Source organism: Mus caroli, unplaced genomic scaffold, assembly GCF_978045245.1.
Source record: "Mus caroli unplaced genomic scaffold, Mus_caroli_1 scaffold_1, whole genome shotgun sequence".
NCBI lineage: Eukaryota > Metazoa > Chordata > Mammalia > Rodentia > Muridae > Mus > Mus caroli.
In genome coordinates, this window is record NW_028227256.1 from 167955321 (window position 1) to 167980891 (window position 25571).

Genomic DNA, 25571 nt, shown 5'->3' on the forward strand with positions numbered 1-25571 from the left:
GAGCATAGGAGGAGACCTCAAAGCCCATCTGAACAGTGACATATTTCCTCCAAAAAGGCCACACATTCATGGTTCAGGTATTCAAACACATGAGTCTATAAGGAACAAACCTATTCAAACCACTACAGGGTGTTTGTTTATACATATGTGTGTGCATGCATGTACACTCATACATGTGTGTATACATGTGAGGTCCTTTGGGGTTTGTATGTCATTACATTCGAGTGTATGTATGCATATGCATGTGTAAGAGTATACATGTATGTATGTTAAAGGTATGTGTGTATGTGTGTGTGTATGTCTACATGTGTGCATGCTTTTGCTTGATTTAATGTGTGTATTTCTGTATGTGACTGCTTTTTATGACCTTGTATGTGCATTGGTATATGTGTGTTCACATATGTATGTAGAAAGATGTGTGTATACACTGCATATGTATGTATAAGTGTGTATGCATGTACATATGTGTATAAATGTACATGTGTGGGGGTGAGTTTAGCATGTATCTGTACATGCACTTTTTGTATCTCTGTATGCATGTCTATGTGTTGCCAGACATTTAGGTGCATTTATTGGATTCTTGTTCTTATCACCCTTTCACATGCTTCCAATCCCTCAGCACTAAATAGGAGAGAAAGAAGGTTAGAGGGGAAATGAGGTATTGATATTGTTAGACTCCTTCCTGTTGATAGGGGCATAGAGTTACTTGAGACAAGTTCAAATTTTGTCATCAGGATATCTCCTATCAGCCACCAGGAACCAGCAACTAGCAGCACCTCTGCCCCATCTTTATCCTTATATTTCTTATAGATAGAAAAAATTTGGGCTTGAAAATTTTGTGGGTGGGTTGTTGACCTTATCCCTTCACTGTTGGTCCTGCCTGGCTACAGGACCAATGGCCTTTTCAGGTTCCATTTCCCCACTATTAGGCATCTCGGCTAAAGTCACCCACACTAATTCCTGGGAGCCTCTCTTGTTCTGTAAGCTTCCTGTATGTTGATAGCCATCCCTTTATTTAGATTAGAGAAGTTTTCTTCTATGATTTTGTTGAATATGATCTCTGGCCCTTTGAATTTGGGATTGTTCACCTTCTTCTATTCCTATTTATCTTAGGTCTGGTCTTTTCATAGTGTCCCATATTTCCTGAATGTTTTGAGTTAAGAAATTTTTTACATGAGCATTTTCTTTGACTGATGTATCAATTTCTTCTATGCTATCTTCTGTAGCCATCCAGGCATTATGGAGAACCAGGTACATCTGGAAGGAGAGCTGGGGATGGCATAGAAGGGGTGGATGAAATAACAAGCCAAGACAAAGTTCTCTGATCAAGGCTCAAAGTTTATTGTATATAGTGAATATATAGGGGAAATCCCAAGGACCCATTCTTTGTTTTCTGCTGCGTTCTGTTGTTTGTTACAGCTGGATTGAATTGCAAAGTAAGTTCAGAAGGCAGTCAGCTCCTCAAGGCTCCAGCAGGAAGATGCAAATGCAGTGAGGCCAGACACCTAGCTCTAGCCTTCAGAGATTTGTTTAGCCAGCTCAAGGCTGGGCAAAGGGCACAATCTTCTATGCTATGCCTGGGATTCTTTTTTTTTTTTTTTTTAAGATTTACTTATTTATTTTACGTACAATGAATCATCGCTTTCTTCAGACACATCAGAAGAAGGCATCAGATCCCATTCCAGATGGTTGTGAGCCACCATGTGGTTGCTGGGAATTGAACTCAGGAGCTCTGGAAGATCAGTGTTCCCTGTTTAAGAGCTTCTGCTGCTTCAATAGTGTTTTCCTGTGTTTCTTGAAGGACATTGCTTATATCCTCTTTAAAGGCGCTTATCCACCACTGCAGGTGGAGGTACGGGGCGGAAGGAGGCTTCTTTTACATCTTAATTATTGCTCTTTTGGCTATTTCCTTGAGGATGAAGAAAGATAGAAAGAGAAGAGTTTCTAGGGACATGGGAAGGAAAGGGGCCGCTCACCTCTGCTGACTGCACTGAACTGTAGAACTCTGCCGAGGTTTGAGGGGCACTGCTTTTGTCTAGGTCAAAACACCAGTGAATGCCCAAGGCCTTTGTTCTTGAGGACAATTCCTACAGTGCATTTTGTGGTAGATTGTTCTATAGAGATGATACCATACAGCTTGTCCTTCCATCTCTTCTGACTGGCTCAGCTGAGACAGACTGTTCACACAGTCATGTGAGTATTTCCCCCTGTAACATCAGATTTTTGCCTTTTCAGTACTCTTAGTTGTTGATCCTGAGAGAGCTGACTCTTCAGCTCTTGTCTTGCCCTGTCCAAGAGTGAATGCATAGACAACAAAAGGTGAATAAATAAAGAGCATATCCAGACAGGACAACAATTCAAATGAGTAAATACAATATCGTCAGCAAGAACTGACAACTCCAGGGGCTGGAGAGATGGCTCAGCAGTTAAAAGCACTGACTGTTCTTCTGAAAGTCCTGAGTTCAAACCCCAGCAACCACATGGTGGCTCACAACCATCCATGAGATCTGATGCCCTCTTCTGGGGTGTCTGAAAACAGCTACAGTGTACTTACATATAATAAATAAATAAATAAATAAATAAATAAATAAATAAATAAATAAATAAATCTTTAAGAACTGGCAACTCTAATGGCATCCTGGAAAATTTGAACTCTGGGTCACATCAGGATGCAAAGCAAGAAGCTGAAAGCCTATATCCCTGCTCTGAGCTCTCTCTCAGTGGACCTTCTGAGAGCAACTGAGAACAGCCCTCTCTAGGTCTGCAGAGGGCAGGTCTCAGACAAGAATGGCAGAAGCCCAAAGTCTCAAAGGGCAGGGATGACTTCCTCTGCCTGCAGTGAGAGTGGAGGCTTGGAAGGATCTGTGTCCACCGAGTCTTCAAGGGAAGAGCTGTCTTCCTTCCCTTGTAAGTGTTTGTTGACTTTGAAGACTTTTGTCTTCCTCTGAAGAATATCCATGGGCTGGTAACCTGGCTACAGCTAGGAGATGTAAGAGAACTGAACACCTAAGAATGCTGTACCAAGTCCTTTATGCAGGCTTAGGCAGCCTCTGATTGGCTGGGTCAGGGCAGTACTGGTACATGACTTTAGGCAGAGGAAAGAAGATCTCTTAAGTTTGAGACCAACCTGATCTACAGAGTGAGTTCCAGGACATCCAGGGCAACACAGAGAAACCCTATCTCAAAAAAAAAAAAAAAAAAAAAGCCAAAATCAACCAACCAACTAAACAAAAAACTCTGCAAAAATCATACTGACAAGAGTAAGTTCTAATTTTCATGTATGACCTCGATACAAAAGTTAATTATTTATTGAACCACATTTTAAAAAGAAATTAAAAACAAAACCTCAACAATTCCCAGCAGGACACCTGTGTTAACTTACCTGACTCATAATGTAAAACAACTCCAGGTCTAATAGCAAAGAAACCCCGACACGTGGGATCCTGCATTCCTCTGCCCAAAAGATCTTCAGTTAAATAGAAGGTTGAATTATCAATCCCGCAAGACACTAAACAGCAACAAAAACACAAAGATAGCATAACAGAATATGGTAAAACTTTATTGGAAATACATTATATATTTCCTAAAATGTTAAAAGCCACAAATTGGCTAGGCACTCAGGTAACGCCTTCAGCACATACAAGTGTTTGGGTTTTTTGTTTGTTTGTTTGTTTGTTTGTTTGTTTGTTTGAGCTGAACAACACAATTCAGGTTACCTCAGTGTTTCCTTTCTTCTTTGCAAAGTCCTTCAGACTTGCTGACATTTCTGGTATTTTGAGAGGAAACAAACTGTAGCTCTTAATCCAATGGTCTGTCCAAGGCCAAACTGTCTACATTTTACCATAGGCCCTGAACTCACAGCAGTGTCTCCAGGGCTACTGAAATATGTTGAGTGGTCACTTAGGAAGCACATTACAAATCACCAAAGCAGAGAACTGAGGCTTGCTTGTAGCCCACCCCCCCCCCCCCATTTGAGGAATCTTGTGATCATGCTTGCTGGAGAAAAACCCCTTCTTTGCTGCAAAAGAATAGTAAACCATAACCTTTTGAGCTTTTTCAGAGAAAATGAGAATAGTGTGAAGAGTTTGACACAAGAATGAGATGCTACAGAGACAGTCAGCCTAGCAGAAGACAGCCTGACCAGAGAGTTGCGGCAATCATGGACAGGAAACCGTATCTGATCTGTTAACACACATGATCTAAATCAGGTCGCTGTGTGAAATGACTCTGTGTACTGTGACTTCATGAGGATGGGGAAACTGAAACAGGGTCTGCTTCGTCCCTTGTGAGTCAAAGGATACATCAAGTGGTGGGAGGATTCGCTGGTCCTCATGAATGGAAAAGTATGATATGCTAAATAATGCCCCTTAATGCTCTGGGCTCTATGCATATGTTCAGTTATTTAACCAAAGGTAAAAATGCATTGCACTACAAAATGGATCACAAGTCAGAGCCAAGAGGTGTGGAAGAAGAAGGTGAGGGTTAGAACACATGTGAAATAGAAGCAGAAAAGAAGCTACTAGGGGAAGGGCAAAGGCAACAAGGGGATAAGAAATAATGAAAAACAAATGATGTTTGTCAGTTTCATATGTAAACCTAATATTTTTGATAGTGAGTTTAAAACTAGTTTTGAAATCTAAAAATAAGACAAAATAAAAACATGTGGTTTTCTGATGGAATTGTGGTTTCCATTCTGACTTGACGCTGATATAGCCAGTGAAAAATAGATATGTTATTAAAATTAGAGGAAGACAGTATGGTCATCATGGATACACAGTCCAGAGAAAGGAAGAGCAAACATTTGAGTGACAGTTAAAAAAAGCCAGTCACTATTCACTGCTCTGAGGATGGAAAACAAATGAGATGAGCCAAGGAATCTTGAAGTTGCTAATGGTCTTAACTAACAGCTACCAACAGCTGACCATCTAGCCATTCGATCCTCTTCTGTGTGACTACAAAGAACCTAGGCCTACTTATGACTCTAGGGCACAGGAGATGGATATGTGTGTGTGTGTGTGTGTGTGTGTATGAGCTCCTTTCTGTGTGGTTGAAACAGGGTTTTTCTGTGCAGTATTGGCTGTCATAGAACTTGATCGATAGACCGGGCTGGCCTTGAATTCACAGATACCCATCTGCCTCTGCCTCTGCCTCTGCCTCTGCCTCTGCCTCTGCCTCTGCCTCTGCCTCTGCCTCTGCCTCTGCCTCTGCCTCTGCCTCTGCCTCTGCCTCTGCCTCTGCCTCTGCCTCTGCCTCTGCCTCAAGTCCTTGAATTAAAGGCATGTGTCTAGTGGCTTTCTTTTTTAACATGGAATCTCAAAAAGGAACATTACTCCGTGAACAGAAAAATATTTTAAAGAATTATACTATATTTAATTATGTGTATGTGTGGGGTCTGGTGTTATAATCATGACTCTTCCTTAGCTGTGGATCCTATGAGATAAAATGATGACCAGCCCAGGAAGATGTGCCCACTGGTGCAACAGTGATACACATGACATAGAAGTAACCAACACAACTTCTTTTTTTTTTCAGGTTTTTTTTTTTCTCCATTAGCCTGCTTCCTGTGACCAACTGCCTCAAGCCCCTGCCACTGTGCCTTTTCCAACACCCTCAAAGTATGAGTCAAAATAAACTCTTTATTTATTTATTTATTTAAATTTTTTTATTACGTATTTTCCTCAATTATATTTCCAATGCTATCCCAAAAGTTCCCCATACCCTCCCCCCGACTTCCCTACCCATCCATTCCCATTTTTTGGCCCTGGCGTTCCCCTGTACTGGGGCATATAAAGTTTGCGTGTCCAATGGGCCTCTCTTTCCAGTGATGGCCGACTAGGCCATCTTTTGATACATATGCAGCTAGAGTCAAGAGCTCCGGGATACTGGTTAGTTCATAATGTTGTTGCACCTACAGGGTTGCAGATCTCTTTAGCTCCTTGGGTACTTTCTCTAGCTCCTCCATTGGGGGCCCTGGTATCCATCCAATAGCTGACTGTGAGCATCCACTTATGTGTTTGCTAGGCCCCAGCCTAGTCTCACAAGAGACAGCTATATCAGGGTCCTTTCAGCAAACGCTTGCTAGTGTATGCAATGGTGTCATCGTTTGAAGGCTAATTATGGGATGGATCCCTGGATATGGCAGTCTCTAGATGGTCCATCCTTTTGTCTCAGCTCCACACTTTGTCTCTGTAACTCCTTCCATGGGTGATTGTTTCCAATTCTAAGAAGAGGCAAAGTGTCCACACTTTGGTCTTCGTTCTTCTTCAGTTTCATGTGTTTTGCAAATTGTATCTTATATCTCGGTATACTAAGTTTCTGGGCTAATATCCACTTATCAGTGAGTACATATCATTTGAGTTCTTTTGTGATTGTTGTTTTGATTTGCATTTCTCTGATGATTAAGGATGTTGAACATTTTTTCAGGTGCTTCTCAGCCATTCGGTATTCCTCAGGTGAGAATTCTTTGTTTAGCTCTGAGCCCCATTTTTAATGGGGTTATTTGATTTTCTGGAGTCCATCCTCTTGAGTTCTTTATATATATTGGATATTAGTCCCCTATCTGATTTAAGATAGGTAAAGATCCTTTCCCAATCTGTTGGTGGCCTTTTTGTCTTATTGACGGTGTCTTTTGCCTTGCAGAAGCTTTGCAGTTTCATGAGGTCCCATTTATCAATCCTCGATCTTACAGCACAAGCCATTGCTGTTCTATTCAGGAATTTTTCCCCTGTGCCCATATCTTCGAGGCTTTTCCCCACTTTCTCCTCTATAAGTTTCAGTGTCTCTGGTTTTGTGTGAAGTTCCTTGATCCACTTAGATTTGACCTTAGTACAGGGAGATAGGAATGGATCGACTCGCATTCTTCTACATGATAACAACCAGTCCAACCCAAATTCTGATTGGAATTAAGTCTCACTACACTAGTTGAAATTGTAACATGCCCCTGGACCTTAGTAGGCCACCTGGCCTTAGCAAACTGATGTCACGATGAAAATGTCATCCAGGAACTAAAACTCATAATATAGGCACTGCTACGTGCCGAAACAGTGGTTCTCAATCTTTCTAATGCTGTGATCCTCTAATACAGTTACTCATGTTGTGATAATCCCCAGCCAAAAAATATTTCTATTGCTACTACATGATCATGATTTTGCTACTCTTATGAATCATAATGTGAATATCTGATGTGTGACCCACAGCACACAGGTTGAGAACCACTGCTCCAGAATGAATAAAGATCTAACCCATCAAAGTCCACAGATCTAGTGAAGTCTGCAAAAGGTCCTAACCTTGCCTACTGCCCTCTGCGGTTCTGCTTCAAGCTGTTCTTGCTAGGTGTGTTAACCTAGAATGTGGTGTTGTGCTTCAAAGGTCACCCCAAAACACTTAAAAGGTCACCCCAAAACACTCAAGGATACACTGGGATCTCAAATACCCAGTGTAATTGCTGGCCAACTAATAAAGACTTTCTCTCAGTTTACAACCATATCCAAGTAGTCTTCTATGATGGATGCTCCCAAAACTGAGATTCATTCTTGACAGTGTTATTGGGGCCAAGAACCCATGGCTAGAGAGGTCCTTGTACTTAGGGAAGGACATATGACTATTACTTTGTCAAATGAACATGGTATTAAACCTAAGAACTTATCACAATTCTATCCACAGGGCAGGGCATTTCTCAACCTTCATTAGGGAAGCTTACTTTTGAATAGATGGCCATTAATGCAGAGCACGATCGGAAAAAGCCGAAGCAGAAATGGATACCTCGTGCAGCAGGGTTAGTGGTATGGCCCCTAGGAAGCACACCAGTAGCCAGAAGGGGTGAAAATCTGTACGAGATATGCTGTAACCTGGCCCTAGGGAGCTTGACTTTAGTGCTGCTGCTGCAGCCATAAACAGCACTGACTCAGGTAGAAGGTATACTCGATCACTTGTGTGAATCATCTTTGAACCACCTACCTCTAGGCTGAAGTGGCATGGTCACTCCATCTCCCTCCCTTCTCATTTCCTGAGTCGGGTAAAGCTCACTGAACCCCACAGAGCAACCTCATTTGTTTAGGTCACAGTGGAGGAACAGACCTTCCACTCCTCTCTTCACTTCCCTCTTCACAGCGCCTCCTTGGCCTGGGACTGGATCTCAGGGTGACAGGACAGTTTAAGCATAACAACCCTCCATGGATCTGCCTTACTACCATGGCTGCCTGGCCAAGCGAGAGTGTGAAGCCCTGCTCCTCAAGGGAGGGGTGGACGGCAACTTTCTGATAAGAGACAGCGAGTCTGTGCCAGGAGCCCTGTGCCTCTGTGTCTCGTGAGTATCCTCATCTTCATGCAGGTGAACCCTGATGGCAGCCATATGCTCAGGAAGTTGTATCTCATTCTACTTTGGAATAGTAATGGGCCAGGCACTGCCAGGAGAGGACAGAAGGATGTCCCTGCCCAGCTCTTCTGCCGGCCTTCCTCTCTCAGTTGTGCATGCCACATGAGCAGAGTCGGAGACAACAGAAGAGGGTAGACAAGTAAGGAAGGAGAGAAGGTGATGGGGAGAAAGAACGGACAGAGCAGCATCTTCTCTGCATGCCTCTTTATGTGATGTAGAGAAATCCAGGGGGGCTTTACTATAGCATGAAATGTTGGTTGGCTGCATTCACTTGCAGTATTTAAAGTGCTAAGATATCATATGCTTTCAGGCTGGTAAAGGGCTTTACCAAACTGCATTTCCTCATTTCTTTTTATCCTTTTTGTGGTCTTGTGAGACAAGCAGGATCCATTGTCATTTTATAGACGAAGAAATAGAGCAACACTGAATCCTTTATCATGCCTGTTATAGAAACTGAGGAAGACTTTATTCAGGGTCCTCTTGACAGGTGTAGAGATTGATGCAATGGTGACTTTGGTGGGGGAGAGGGGAAGATTGGCCTTAACTCTGAATACAGTATGAACAAGTATAAATTTATGGCAAGGAGAAGGATGGGGGTCTGTACATGGAAAAGAACTAAGGGGGAAACTTTAAGACAAGAGAAAGTACAGCTAAAATGACCCTGGAATTCTAGCTGGCCATTTCGATCAGATTTCATCTGGGGGCAGATGAAGAAGCTGACAAGATACAAAGCTTTGGAGCTTTGAGAAAGCTGAATTTTGTAAGGAAATGCACAGGCGGGCCTAGGAGGTTTGGGAGCTTGACTGAAGTCCAGGTGAACAAAGAATCAGTGTCACTGGAGCAGAGAGCTCTTGTGCTTAGATTCTGGAGAAAGGTCAGAAGGCAAAAGTGGCTGTCACTACTAGTTGTGATATAGTGAGGGATCTTTGTTTCCTTACACGTGGCCAAAGAAACTCCTTCAAGAGAGACGACATTATGTGTATCTTAGCTTTCAATCTGCAAGTGATATTCAGGTGACTGTTTATTTTTTGTTTGTGTTTTTGGTCTGTATCCATTGGTAGTATGTGCCACAGTCATGGTCTCCATGTAGTGATGTTAAGAGGTGGTAGGGTCTTCAAGAGATGGAGCCTAAGTGGAGACCATAGGTCACTGGAACTATTACCCTTGGAAGGATCTTAGGGGACATTTACTTTGTTCTTTCTAAGAGTGTTGTTATCAAAGGAATTAGAATGGCCCTATTATCTCTCCATGTGGCCTTCCCCTCTCTACATGATGACACCTGCCACCATAAGATACAGCCAAGTGGAGCCTCACCTCACCCGGGGCCATACTGAGCAGATGAGTGACAAGTGCTGGGATTCAGAACTTAAAGCTGATGAGGAGTAAGTCCCGAAGCTGGGAAGTTAGAGTGCGAAACCATTGAAGCTCTGGGTGGGAGGTGGGGAGGAAGCACTTATGGTGGAGCGCAGGGCAATAGAAAAAGTGCAAGGGCAACCCCAGAGACAGCACACATTTTGGCCAGCACCCCAGGTACAAGGTCTACTTTGAGGTGCTCTTTAATCTTGATATTTATTTTTAGCTTAATTGAGTTGTGTCAGCCCAGCACATATATTCATGTAAAGCAACCATCACTTGGATTGTTTAAAAAAAAAACAAACAAACAAAGATAAAACCAAGTCAAATGAGAAAGGTCTAAGTATTTGTTGAGCACTTTCACAGGACAAAACTTCACCCTCCTCTCTGCCTATGTCATGGAAGGGCAGATGACTTGGCATGAATGTTCAGTCATAAGGTGTGGGTCAAATGACCCCCTGCGACCTTATCCCTGATCTGGTGATCACTTATTTTCACCATTAATTATAATCTTTCACAGGCCAAGCACTGTGTTAGATCCTCAGCCAACAGATCTAATGTAGAGAACAGAAGCCCGAGCATAGTAAGGAAGATTAAGTCACTGGACCCTGTGGTGCAAATGGCTGTTGTGATGATTAGAACATCACTGGGTGTGATGGGAGCTGACAGCCATGAGAAACAGAAAGCATCATAGGGGTGCTGAGACTCGGAGGATGAGCGGATCCTTCTGTTATTTCATTCAATAAGCTTATTCTCAGTTTCTTTAGGTTCCAAGCATGGTCCTAAGCCTTAGAACATAGTGACAAGAATTGGAAGAAATGTCACTTTACACAGATCCTTCTAGTAAATGATGTTACCTGTAATTTATGAGGGTAAAAAATAACTGCTCATTTCTGTTATTGATTGATTGATTGGTTGATTGATTGATTTGAGTCAGGGTCTCACAAAGTCCAGGTAGGCCTTGAATGCACTATGCAGCTCAGACTGTTCTATAAATCACAAAAATTCCCCTGTCCTGCCTCCTAAATGTTGTGATTACAAGTGTGTACAATCCCCAGGCCTGGCAGGCTGATCTAATGGCATATACAAGACCAAACTCTTCATATATTATCATATGCTTTGACTTTATCTCCCCAGGGCTACTGAAATATGTCCTGGGTAGTCACCTCAGAAATATGTTAGACAGTACCCAAGGAGGAACCTGAGCCGTGACTTTTCCCTCATATCCAGAATCCTGCCATCCTCCTTGGCAGAGACAAGCCCTTTCTTTGCTGCAGTATTTGGATTTCTGAGCTGTCCCAGAGCCAATGAATAAAGAGTAAGAATTTAGAGATAAATGAGGGAAGTCAGGAGTGGTGGTTCATGTTTGTAAACCTCACAGTGTGGGTTGCTAACCTAGGCTATAGAGTAAGGTTCTGTCTCAAAATTCCAAAAGGGAAGGAAGGAAGGAAGGAAGGAAGGAAGGGAGGGAGGGAGGGAGGGAGGGAGGGAGGGAGGGAGGGAGGGAGGGAGGGACGAAGGAAGGGAGGGACGAAGGAATGTGAGAACAGGATAAGGAACCGATGAAAAGGGAGGGAAGCTTCAGAGAATGTCTACCTTGCAGCTTGAGGAGAGAGCTACCACGGGCAGGAAAGGGCATCTGACGTCTCAGCAGGTGGAGCTAGAAAACCTCAATGTGTGAAGTGTGTGTGTGATGTGTGACTTTGTGAAAATGAGGAAATCGAAACTGGGTCTGCCTTTGCAACCTAGAGAGTCCAGACAGGATAGATGTTAGCAGGTAAAAAGGCTCCATCCCTGAGAAGAGTCCATGAAGAGAAGGCTAGACTTTCTGTAGCCACTGAGAGGCTGCAGGTGCCATATGCAATGGGAGGAATTGAGGCTATGCCTTTCTGTCACCAGAGACTCATTTGCAACTCCCAAATTCTGAGAAACAGTGGCAAAGAGTTCAGAAATAAAAAACAATAACCCGAACAATCTATATTAATTAGGACATGTGCAGACTCCTTTTAGAAAAAAACATAGGGTTGAGTGTAGTTCAGTGGTTAAGAACGTGTCTAGCATGTACAAGGCTCTGAGATCAACCACAGCACCAAAGTTCACAAAGTTCAGCTACTCCTGCTAAACATAAGTCCAAAATAAAGTTTAAAGTTGGCCATGGTAATTCTTGCCTGTGTTCTCAGCATATACAAGGCTTGGATAGGAGGATGGTCATGAACTTGAGGCCAGCGTGGATTACACAGTGAGTTTCAAATCAGCCTGAAATATGGTGTGAGGTCCTGTCATAATGGCAAGAAAAAAAAGAAAGACCAAAGAGGGGGAAAAAAGGATGATAAGGAGGGTGGAATTGAGGGAGGAGGGAAAAAAAAAGAAAAAAATGATCAAAGACACATAAAAAACAAAAGCAGAGCTCATTTCCCTCTATCTTTAGTAGTTACTTACATTTAAGTGCACGCATCAGCAAACTTCATCGTGCACATATTGTAGATGTATATATAACAAATGGCTCTCTGCACATGGTAGTTTTTAACCTGATTTTCTTTGTAGTGTGTGTGTGTGTCTGTGTGTGTGTGTCTGTGTGTGTGTGTCTGTGTGTGTGGTCTGTGTATACATGTTAAGATGGGGGCAGTATACACATACACATGCATATGTGTGCATGGAGACCAAAAGGCAATGTCAAGCATCTTCCTCAATTGCTCTCCACTTTATTTTTGGAGACAGGGGAGCTCCTTGATCCTGGCGCTTACTGATTTGGCCAGACCAACTTGCCAGCCATCCTCCGGGATCCACGCCTTCCCTCTTCCTCATGCTAGGATTATAGGAATACACCCAATGCCAGACTCAGCATCCATACAGATGCTGGGAATCTGAACGCAGTCCCTCATGCTTGCACAGAAGCGCTTCACTGACTGAGCCATCCATCGCTCCAGCCTAACAAAGCTGCCACTACTATCTCTTCGTAACTGAGTAGCAGATAGTAATTCTTATCATTTGTATATAGTTATTTCCAATTTTTATTTTGCATTTTATGTGATGGGTTAAATATAAGTTGGAACAATTAACTTTTTGTACTTACATCTTTTAAATTTTGCCTCTTTAAAAATCTAGACATTTGAATTTTGTCAGGCACATTGACAAATACAACACCAGCCTTCACGGACATACCTTCTAAGCAAGGGCAGGAAAAAGACGGATGTCAACAGACTCAAATATTTCAAGTTTTCAGGGGTCCCGCTTGTGGTTTAATAATGACATGGAGACAATTGTATAGTATAAGGCTGTTGGCCTGTTTACCTGAGACATCTCTCAGCTAGCCCAAAATGACTTACTCTGCTCTACCTCCCTGCCCTGCTTCCTCTTGGCTTCTATCCAGCTGTTTTTTGCCTGCCTGGTTGTTCTGCCCCACGTCCAAGAACCAGCTGTTCACTATGCAAAAAGCCATACTCCTTACTCATCCAGTCTGAACCAACCAGCAGCAGGAAAACCACTGGCCAACCTTTCTGTGTTACCTCTCCTTTCTTCCTTGCTACGTGACCTCACCCAAGGCCGCTTGCCCTTTTTTTTGTGGCCAGGTGAGGATGTGACAAACATTTATATACCTTGCTAGCTTGGCACCTCAGGCACAGCAATAACAATTGAGAACCCAGGGATACATTTTCATAGCCAGTTGATAGAATATATGTGGGTTATCCCAACATTCAAAGAAAAATTTCTGCCAGGAGAAACCAATGTAGTAAGATTCTTATAATTTCTTCCCCTCTTCCCCAATTTCACCTGAAATATCTGATGTTCAAAGGCTGCAACTTCATGCATCTTTTGGAGTTTCTCAGGGCTTTTGGAGGAGAAGGGATAATAAATGTGGTCCTATTATTCCATCTTGGCTGGAAGCAGAAGTCGTGATTGGTGCACATTTATTACTTACCATAAATACCTGTATCAAACATTGGGCTGATTTGCTCTCCAATCCAGCTGAGTGTCAGGTTCCAGCTGCTCAAAGATGCCCTCCCAACTACCAGCAACTCTCAGTTCTCTATATTCTCTTCCTTTTTTATTTCATATACACTTTTAACAACCTTCTTCCTTCCTTTCCTTCTTTCCTTCTTTCCTTCCTTCCTTCCTTCCTTCCTTCCTTCCCTCCCTCCCTTCCTTCCCTTCCTCCCTCCCTCCCTCCCTCCCTCCCTCTCTCCCTCCCTTCCTTCCTTCCTTCCTTTCTTCCTTCCTTTCTTCCTTTGATACAGTATCTTATTAAGTGTCTCTGAGTGACCTGTAACTTCCTAAATAGACTAGGCTGGCTTCAAACTCAAAAGATCCATCTGCCTCTGCCTCCCACATTCTGGGATTAATGGCGTTCAACTTTTATTTCTCTCTCCACTCCTGTCCTAGGAAGTTGGTATAAATCATATCCATTTAAGATCCTTCTGGCAAGCAGTCTTCAGTCTGATGCTATCTAGGAGTCATTTTGTTAATATATAAAAGTTACTTATTACCTCAGAGACCCATACATGCATATGTATATACATATATATGTATTCATTTTCATATATGTGTGTATATATATTTGTGTATATATATGAATGATCATTAAAAAAATCAAAGTAGAGCCGGGCGTGGTGGCGCACGCCTTTAATCCCAGCACTCGGGAGGCAGAGGCAGGTGGATTTCTGAGTTCGAGGCCAGCCTGGTCTACAAAGTGAGTGCCAGGACAGCCAGGGCTACACAGAGAGACCCTGTCTCAAAAAACCAAAAAAAAAAAAAAAAATCAAAGTATACTCCCTGCCTCTAGTTTTCCATTTTGTCTGCTAAATCATATTATTAAACTTGTTATTAAAATAGTAGTACAAAGTGATGAACCTGCTGCCTGGTTCATATGAATTCTCAACACATCATGGTTATTACTTTTGTTCACTATGATGGTTTGATATCTATCTATCTATCTATCTATCTACCCACCTATCTGCCATGCATCACACCAATTCAAAGATAACTCACAGGTATACAAAGGGAGATGTGAAATAGACAAGGGGATCAACAGATCTGGGTTTCAGAGGCAAGTTGGAGCTAGGAACACAATTAAAATCTAATTCAATAAAAATATTTTACCAGTAGTCTTTCTGTTCAAAACTATTGCAGCTTTCTTTATTTGATGAATTGTTCTTTCAAAGTCTCCTGGTATGATTTCTTCATATAGGCTCAGCACATTCTATGTACGTCAAGAACTGTATACTGGGTCTGCATTAAAAGTCACACATTGGGCTAGATGGATAAATCAGACTGTGGTTCTGGCCCTGAGGGACTTATACTCTAGTGTAAACTACAAACGGAAAAGTGGATGATTGAAGTCCAATACGTTAAGTGCTGGATTGGAATAGTAGCTGTAGGTGATATTTTTCCAAAAAGTCTGTCTCCTTTGCTCTATCCCAGATCCAAGAGTTATCAACTCACCTACTTTGTATCACCAGCTGTTTGTGTTGAGTCCTGGGAGACAAAGATGACAATATAGACCAGTTATTTTGGCATGTTGATTGTTACCATGCTGTGACTTCATTGCTGTCTTAATTACTATCATATCGTGGTGGTTGGTTTTTAATTGTCAATATGACATGATCTGGAATCACTTTGGAAGAGTCTTAAGAATTATCTAGATTAGGTTGATTTGCAGCAGTTATCTTGACTATGTGACTTGGAGCAGGAAGGCTCACCCACTCCAATTCCCTAGACCGAGTCTTGAACTATGTAAGAGTGGAGAAACTAAACTAAGTGCTACATGCACGCATACTTTTTAACTCTTTCCTTCTTGACTATGGAAGCAGTAACAAATGTCTCATGCTCCTGTCTATGTGACTTTCCTACAATGATGGACTATAAACTGGAACCATGTGCTATACATAAGGAACCCTTTCTCCCTCAGTTGCTTTTGTAATACTTTATCCAAGCAATAGAAATGAAGGGAAGTCACCTAGCTTTATAAGAGCCAGGACTGTTAAGACAGTAAAGCACTAAGCACTCATTAGCACTTTTCCCCACAAGAAACTACCACTGACAATAACTTTCCTGTTTCTTCCTTTCAAACACACAGGGGAAGTCAGAAAACAAAATCTCTTAGATTGGCATTTGAAGTCAGTTTTTTAAAGGGTATAAAGTTTTGTTTTGTCTTTAATGTTGAATAATAGCCTCTCCACCCTTGAAAGAATTAATAAAGTAAACCCTCACTGTCCAAATATTAAATGTCAAGAGGCTGATGAAAAAATTAATAGAAAGTAATTAGAGTGTATCTTTTTTTTCATGTTTATTTGTCTTGTTTTTGAGTTTCTGTAAGGATTAGAAGCCAGCAAACCCTTGGAATCTAGAAGGCTCCTATCAAGATCACTACAAGCTTATGTAACAAAACCTGTAACTAGTTCATTTGTTCTTTCTTTCCTTCCTTTCCTCCCCCTCTTTCTGTTGTTCTCTTTCTCCTTCTCCTACAGGATCTTTCTACATAATCCTGGTTGTGTTGAAATTCACTATGTAAATCAGATAAGCCACAAACTCAAGAGAGATTTGCCTGCCTCTGCCTTCTGAGTGCTGCGATTAAAGGCAAGTACTGGCTTCTGTAATTTGCTTTTGATTAAATATAAATATATATACATATATATATATATATATATATATATATATATTCTTTTAAAATTCAAAATGTTCCTAGTCTTCTCAAAGTTGCATAAATGTGACCAGAAATGTTTTTGGAGGGGGTGGGGCTCTTGCATTACTGTCCCACAGAAAAGGCTAAACTTTCCAATACCTGACAATCCTCTACTCAATAGCTGAAAATCTACACAAAGGCAATTCCTCTGAGGCACTGATGAGCCTCCCCTGCCTCCCTCTTCCTCCAACACTCCTTCCCTCCTTGACTTTCTCTTCCTTCATCTCTTCTGTCATTCCTTAGTGTGTATCTTAAAATTTGTATTTGAATAAAGCCATTTTCTTTGTTTTTTTTTTTATTACTGATAGAAGCATATTAGGTTTATGAAATTTTAAATCATTTTTAAAATGATATTTTTCTATTTGGTTTGTGTGTGCGAGTGGGTAAGGTGTCACATGCACATGGAGGCCTGAGGTTGAGGCTGAGAATCCTCTGGAATGGCTTTCACCGTACTCATTGAGGCAGACCCTCTCAGTCAAACCCAGAGCTGACAGATGAAACTCGTCTTACTAAAGAGACACCAGGGGACAAAGGATTAAGCACACATCGTGGGCAGACACCAATTTCCAACACAAAGAGATTCTTTATTAGGCAAGAGAGAAGAGAGACAGGGTGGCTGAATCTGAATGGGGCAGAAACAGCAACAAGAGTCTCTGCAGTAGTGTCTAAGGAGAAAATGGGGAAGTCTGTGCTACAGTAAACTGGTAAGCCCTGCTTGGATATGTTGGTCAGTGTAGTCAAATGAGGAATGTTGATAGCTAGACCTTGGTAATCAGCTTGAGGAATGAGGAAGTGTCCACATGTGGGAGCCTAGTACAGAAAAGTGGGAAAGGGCATCTTGCCAGCACCTTGTCTGGTCTCGTTATAGCCCTTCACTTACCAGAAACAGTGCCCTGGGGATGTCCTGTCTCTACCTATTCCTTCTGAGGCTGGAGTTACAAGATGTCAGCCACACCCACCTGAAAGTCTGGATTTCTGGGGAATCCAAACTCCAGTCTTCACATGTGGCATTACACATTTAAACAGTTCTTCCTAGACCCCAGTTTGTAGTTATTTGTAATAATTTTATTTAATTACATTAGAAATAATTAGGTATGCTATTACTTTATGCATTTACTTGGTTTATATATTCATGGATTGTTAATAGTTTATCTTAGAGATAAACTATTTAGTGTTTGTGATTTTACCTGCATGTATATATGTGTGCCTGGTGCAAACCGAGGACAGAAGAGTTAAATCCCTGGAACTGAAGTATAGATGGTTAAAAGCTGGCTTGCAGGTGCTGGGAACTGAACCTGGGCCCTCCGCAAGAAAAACAACTGCTCTTAAGTGTTGAGCCATCTCTCCAGCCCCCTTTGAAATATTTTAAATGAATTAAATATTTAGGTTCACCAATCTTTACTTTTATTTATTTATTTATTTATTTATTTGTTTATTTGTTTATTTATTTATTTTCGAGACAGCATTTCTCTGTATAGCCTGGCTGTCCTGGAACTCACTCTGTAGACCAGGCTGGCTTTGAACTCAGAATTCCGCCTGCCTCTGCCTCCCAAGTGCTGGGATTAAAGGTGTGCGCCACCACTGCTGGGCCCCAATCTTTTTAATAAACGATCAAATGTTGACATCATCTGCTTTGTTTCAATATCGGTATATCATAAGATATACTTTCTAATTTTACTAAATTTTATCAAACTGTTCTCACGCACATCACACTGCATAGTATATTAAACCTTTTCTAAGGCTTCATCACAGTTAATATTTTGCATTAATAAATTCTTTCAGTTCTGCCAGCCTGGTATGAGACCTCAGTGTTGTTTAATATGCATTTCTCTAGACGGTAGCAAAATGAAACATCTTTCCTGTGTTTACTGACATTTACTTTGTCTTAGTATTCTCCTACATGTTAGGGCTATAATTGACTTCTTCCAATCTCTGGACAGTTTTACTCCCTTAATAGCTTAGTTTGATAAATTGAAGCTTTAATTAATTAAACAAACAAGCACATTACACTGCTATATAGCTTCCACTTTTTACAATTGAAAATCCAATTCTTCCTTACCTCAAGGTAGTTAAGCTGTTCATGTATAGCTAACTCTCCAAAGTTTAATGTGGTTTTCCCCCATCATGGGATCTGTAGAGTATGGCGCAGAGATCCAAGTTTATGTGTTTCCACATGAAAATCATGCCACTGTGGGCTCTTCCCTCCACCATCTGTGTTGGCAGAGCTGTCACCTATCAAACCACCACACACACAGGCACAGACCTGAGCTGGTCTGTGCTGGTAATACCTTTCTCCTCGGAACGAGGTCCTCACCAGCTATGTAAGGAGCTTTATGATCTGTTGAGAGGGAACCATCCCCTGGATAGTATGCACGCCTCTCTCTCTCTCTCTCTCTCTCTCTCTCTCTCTCTCTCTCTCTCTCTCTCTCTCTCTCTGTCTCTCTCTCTCGTTCTCCAATATTTTGCTTCTCTAAAATTGGCCTAACAATTCCAAGCCTGGATTCTGTATGTGCAGAGGAGTGACGTGTTCTGACTCACAGTTTATGGCAGGACTAAGAACACTGGCCAATGCTGGCACCAGACAAGTGGTACACAAGCCAAGCATACACGCAAATATCCATATACATTTTTTAAAAGCAGATGATATATTTAAGGAGAAAAATTAAAGTAGAAAATTGTTTCTAAGGAGCACAGGAAAATAATTCCCTGGAACCACTAAGAGTTTGAGTGATACCAGGTAGTGGAGCACACCTGGAATCCCAGCGTTTGGGATGAGTAAGTAGGCAGATCATGAGTTCCAGACCAGCCTGGTCTACAGAGGTAGTTCTAGGACAGCCAGGGTGGCACAGAGATACCCTGTTTGGAAAAACAGAAACAGCAGCAGCAGCAGCAGCAGCAGCAGCAGCAGCAGCAGCAGCAGCAGCAGCAGCAGCAGCAATAACAACAACAAAAAACAAAAGTAAAAAAGAGCAGGTGGAATTGGACATGGTGGCTCAGAATTTCCGAAGCAGACCCAAGTGAATCTGTGTGTTGTAGGCCAGGCTGGTCTATCCAGTGAGTTCCAGTTTAATAGGGTCACATGTTGAGAGACCCTGTCTTAGAGAGGTGGGGGAGAGTAAGGGGAGAGTGAGAATGGAGAAGGACAGTCTTAACTTAAAGCTAATCCACAGGACTGTGCTTTTCGTTTAGCTGTACAGACAAGGGGAGTTGAGTTTAACCAAGATTCTGATTTACTAATGTGATTAAATAAAGTAGAAGATGGCAAATAAAAAAAAATCCCAGTGTGGATGATCCTTGATTTACAATAAAAGTATGTCTCAATAACCCCATGTAAGTTGAGTATACTATTCAAACCACACACACTATGCCATACATACCAAACAACATATCTTCACAACATAGAAAATTGGTAATTTCCCTTCGTGGTTGCATGTCTTATGGGTCTCTGTAACTCAGTTTCATGAAAGATGGATATAGCATACTGATTAAAATCTCGAGATCTGAAGTATAATTTTTACTGAACAGATTTTATTTTCATAAATATAAAGAAATCATAAAATTGAAGCTTGTAAGTCAATCCATTATATTAGTCTATAGTTCCTTATACATTTATATAAACCATTCACACACACATACACACACACACACACACACACACACACACATGTCCCACCTGAGTATTAAGGGAAGTGAAGTAATGATAATGTGATGATGGGTAAGTAACCTAAGCAAGATGAATATATCGGCTTGTTTTTGCTGCTTTGATAAACACCATGACTTAAATACCATGATTGAGTGGTAGAGGTAGCTTGGTGGGTCTGGGCTAAGGTGTGCCAGTACGAGATCATACCATGCCATAGGTCTAATGCAAGAGGTTTATTGGGAGGCAGAAGGCAAAAGGCATTCTCAAGTGGACACAGACCACACAGAGGGAGGGGAAGTGGGGAGGTGAGTCCGCCAAGAGACAGGAAGATAAAGAGAGGGCCATGATGTAGCGACCTTTCAAAGAGTGGGCACACATAACATACAAAAACACGTACAGCTATAGTGGAAAGGCACTGAAGCTGGCAGAGGGGTAGAGGAGAGTGATACTGTAAGCTGCTGGTGCTGAGCCACTGAAGGCATGATGGGAGAATGCCAGATTTATAACAATGACCAAAAGCAACTTGAGGAGACAATAGTTTCTTTGGTTTACATATCCAGATCTCAGTCTACACTTAGCAAAGTCAGGGAAGGAAGCTAAGAAGGAGCAGAGGCAGGAGCCATGGAGGAACGCTGTTTACTGACTTGCTCCTTAGGCTCTGATCAGCAACCCTTCCCTGCACTGCCACTTTCTAAACTATCACATCTGCTATATTTATTCCTTTGTAAAGCAATGAATTCACGTGGGATATCAAAGACAACAGTTACTATTAGAAATGAGCAGGAATAGTTCATTTGTGACTAGGAGAATTTTGCTTCCAACTGTCACCATTCAGAGTATTTCATACTGTCTTGGTGCATGATGCATGCATGACTCTGAAATAGCCCACCTTTTTCCTCTAGGGAGTCACAGTGAAATGACTTTCTCCTACAGTGGTAAACACTGAAAGAAGCTATTTTATAATGTTATTTTAAGCATTGAGACAAAATCATTTATGTTGTAATAAAAGAATATGCCCTTGGAAATTTGATGAATTCTAATAAAAAATATAGAAGCATAAGCCAGAGAAATAAGAATTATAGAGTTTTAAACACTTGGGAAAGACCACAGACTCAGTCCAGATTGGAATTAACCTAATTGATAAAAATTGCTAGCAGGACAAAAATCCCTGAGCCACACTTGAGATTGCCTTGAGAAGTGGGTGAGGGAAAGACTCTTAGAGGTTGTACTTCCTGACAAAGGTCAGGTTATAACAAGGATCTTAATTCTTTCCCCTCTTCTCCTTTGCTAGAGTTCACACTCCACCATCTCTAAGAGGTTCTGTGTTTCAAAACCAAACCCTTCCGTCTTTCTAATTCAGAGGAGAGGATCTAGGAATGTCCAGTTCCTTCTTGGGATTTAACTGAAAGCCACGTTGTGTCTCTAGTATGAAGACAGCCATCATGGGGATTTGTAGATAAGAACATTATGATTCACAGAGCCATTTTCCCACAGGTTTAAAAAGCTTGTCTACAACTACCGAATCTTCAGAGAGAAAAATGGATATTACAGGATAGAGGTGAGACTACCTAAGGACCGCCATAGCAATGGTGTGGGAATTAGGGAAAACCTGAGGGGATCTCTTGAACCCTTGATGTGACCACAGGGAGGCTTTCAAGAACAGGAGTGCTATCTCAAGGTTGATAAACAGTGAGCTTTCCTCTGAGAGAAACAGGCCAGTTCTGGATTTATGTTCCATGTTTTAATAATCCTGGCTATTCCTCCAGACCACAGAGGCAGCCATGCCCACTCCTGTACAGGTGAAATGGACCTGGACTGCATTGAAAACACTCTGTACAACCATGTGGTGTTGCCAAGGACCAGCCTCAGCTTGCAGAGAGGGGTTCTGAGGAAGGGGTGTTCAGGAGCAGAGAAATGAGTAACCTGGAGTCAAAGTGTGGGTACAAGCTGACAGCCTGCATTCTGCTTGAGACAGCTTTCTCTGGAGACCATAAGACTACTCCACAGTCCACGAACAAAGCCAGGTCTTTTATTTACATGTCAATTCAGTCATCTATCCCATTTCCCCTTTGATTATCCCACCCATCAGCATTTTCTGACCTTAGTTCCTTGACTCTTAGGAAGACAGTACTTTTTAAACACTGTAAACTAATTCAGAGATCTGTCTGCCTTTCTTTGTAAGCACAAACTTAGCTGGATGGGATCCCATCTGGAGATTACCCTTAAGACTATGCCTGGACTTAAAGTCATTCTGTCCCAAGCCGACCTTGAAGTCAGTAATCTGTCTGCCTTTGTATCTGACAAGCTGTAAGATAAATATATTTTTATAATAAGCATATATATACATACATATATACACATATACATACACACACACACACACATATATATATATATATATATATATATATATATATATATATCAAACAGGTCTGTCACCCAGCTTCTGTCAACAATCATGAAGGCCCACATTCTGCAGGTGGGAACAATGTCACATAGTCCCTTCCATGACCATGATAACGTAGCATGGTGTGGCATATGCATTTAATCCCATCAATTGGGGGCGGGGGGGCAGGAGGCAGAGGCAAGTAGTTCTCTGAGTTCCAGGTTAGCCTGGTCTACAAAGTGAGTTCCAGGACAGGACAGTCAGGGCTACACAGAAAAGCCCTGTCTTGAAAAAACAAAACAAAACAAACAAAACAAAACCCTAACAAAACGTAACACTGTTTTTTAATTAGAAAACTAAACCATATCCTAGGATGAGAGTAGAAAGGGCAAGTGGGAAGGCGATCTTCAATATGCTTTTGTTCACTGTGAATATCAGAAAGATTAGGACATCCAACAATCCCTAAAATACTTAATCTACTGTTTCTTTTGCTGTACAACACACCCTTACGCCAATTTCTAAAACTTAATTTTGAAATTTAAACAAGATTAGAAATTAGTACTTCACAAAACTTCATTGTCTCATTTGAAACACTAAAATATGGTAGTACAATGTCTTTGCCTTCTGGACTACTAAACTACATAGAATTAAACACATACCATACCTTCAACTTGACTCCTCAAATGGTTTTGGATACTTTTGAGATTACGTAACTATGTAATATGATAGATTGCAGTGTTGCCTCTGCCCTTTCTTCCCTTCCGATACTTCTATATGCTTCCATTTACTCTCTTTCAACTCATGACCTCTTTTCTGAAATTTGGAGTGGGAAGATCATACTTCTGTTTTGTTTTGTTCTGTTTTTGAGGAAGGGTTCCACTGGCCTCTTACTTTCTGCTTGTCAACGCTTAGAAGCAGCCATGAAACCCTCTGTGGCAAGAAGTGTTACATTTTACCCATGGTTTCACAAGAGTGACCTTCTTATACCTTTGCAGACTGAGCCCAGTACTCCAAAAACAATCTTTCCAAACCTAGAGGAATTAATCTCCAAATTTAAAACACCAGGTCAAGGAATGGTGGTTCATCTTTCAAACCCAATAATGAGAAGCAGCTTCTGCCCGGGAGGGAGAAGATTGAACTTAGAGGCGAATGTTTACGGTAAGAGCCCTAGCACTGGGTCAGCGGGACCCTTAGTCCCAGATCCATGCATGGCCTACTCTGCAGAGTCAATGGAAACTGACAACTTATTCTATCACATTATTCTAAAGACCTTCATCCTAGGAAGCACAATTTCTACTATGTCAAGAAACAGCATCTTCTAGGCACTGAACAAGAACTAGACAATGAGGTGTGTGCTAAGATATCCAGGAAGGAGAGGGGGAAGGCCTGGGAAAAAATATCTTTGAATTAATTCTGTGACCATTTGCAGTCCACTAAAATTTGGAAATAAATTCACATGTAGACAGGTTTTCATTGGGAAAATTATGTCAAATTCCCTACCAAGACTTATCATGTTACATTTCCCTCCATTTTTGCTAAGCACAAATTTTTTAAATGATCAGGAACAAATTATTTCATATATATACCTAAAGAATGAAGCCCTTGAGAATTATGGGGGATGGCCTATATTCATGAAGGAAATAAAAGGGATTACAGTTGCCTGTGGGCAGCATCTGTGCTGACAGCAGATCTACTAACCAGGGAGAAAGATGAGGGCCCTGAGTTCTCAGGGAGCCTGAAAGCATCCACATCCACTGTCTTCTGTCTGAGCAAAGCCACTCCTTAGGCTGCCAGGGTAAGCGTTTCACTTCCATAAAAAGATTAATGTGGAATTTTAATGATGAAAATAAAGCCTGACCCCTACTCTTCTTTCTGTTGATTCAGGGGGTTGTGTGGCCATTACGATCTGATCATTTTCTGTAGGCCCAGCCACAGATATAGCCCCACTGCCTTTTTCCAACAAGATTTATAGAATTAGGAAACATTAAAAGGGCTCAAGAAATAGCCCAGTTTGTGTAGTATAGTGTTTGTCTTGCAAGTGTGAGGACCTGAATCTGATCATTAGAAGTGATGGTTTTCAAAATCTTGACATGTTGGCACGTGGTCATAATCTCAATGTTGTAGAAGCAACAACAGGTAGGTGTTGGGGGTTCGTTGACCATGAAATTTGGTGAGTTCTAGGTAAGAGGAAGACCCTATTTCAAAAAAATAGGGTAGGTGAAACCTGAGGAATGACAAATGAGGTTAACCTCTGGCCTCCACACACACAGGCACCCATGAGCATATGCACCTGCACACACATGCCTACACACTTACACACAAAAGCATTAAGGGAGCCCCTCTTGTCATAGAACCCCTCTTTCACCAAGAAAGCTCCTAGTGGCACTGCAGCCTTGGAGATGTCTCTCTGATGTGGCATGGACACTGCTTTGTGCCTGGTCTTCTTTCCCTCCAGTGGGGCTCCTGATGGGACTTCGTGGTCTGAAATGTCATGGCTGTCCTTTGCTTTCCCCAGAGAACACTGATGAGGAGTATGTGGACGTCTTGCCTTGAAGACAAGGACATTGGACAAAAGCAAGCTAGAAGAGAGATGGCTCTGCTCTCAGCTGCCACATCTGCAAGTGTGAATCTAAAATGCCAATTTCTAGTGAGCCACTGAGATCCTCTGATTGGGATAGCAAGATCTGTTCTGCAGCCTTGGAGGAGTCATTTCTCAGACGCCTGCCTCCTGGCACATTCCTCAAGAGGCTCCAAAGCCACTACTTACCTTACTCCCCTACCTTGAAATTGGACAGCCATAACCCAATCTCCTGTCTGGTTAGAGGCAGCTCCCCTCCTTCCTTCATGGTTGACAACTTCCAACAGGACAATGGGAAGTGAAGTGGAAAGAGTACTTCATAAAGCAGAAAGAATACTCAATCGTGACTTCAGAGTTCCCATCCTGTGACTCTATGACTTTGGAGAATTCACCCCCTTGTTCTCAGCTTCTTCATCTATTAAACAACTGGTTGATATATATTACCTGTACTCTCCATTGAACCTGGTTGTGTCAGGTGGAGCAGGGGTCTGAGCAGCAGGATCAGGATTTAAGGATACTGAGAGGAAGCAAACATGTCATCCCCACCTGTGAGGTTGT

General features: G+C 41.8%; 1 protein-coding gene across 1 annotated transcript; it reads left to right on the forward strand.

Annotated features, from left to right (window-relative positions):
• Window positions 1-8171: 8171 nt before the first annotated feature.
• LOC110304430 (SH2 domain-containing protein 1B2) lies at window positions 8172-24988 on the forward strand. Its single transcript, XM_021175831.1, has 4 exons — window positions 8172-8305; window positions 21544-21607; window positions 23431-23593; window positions 24951-24988. Exons 1-4 carry the CDS (start codon window positions 8172-8174, stop codon window positions 24986-24988), a joined length of 399 nt encoding a protein of 132 aa, XP_021031490.1.
• The last annotated feature ends 583 nt before the right edge of the window (window positions 24989-25571 follow it).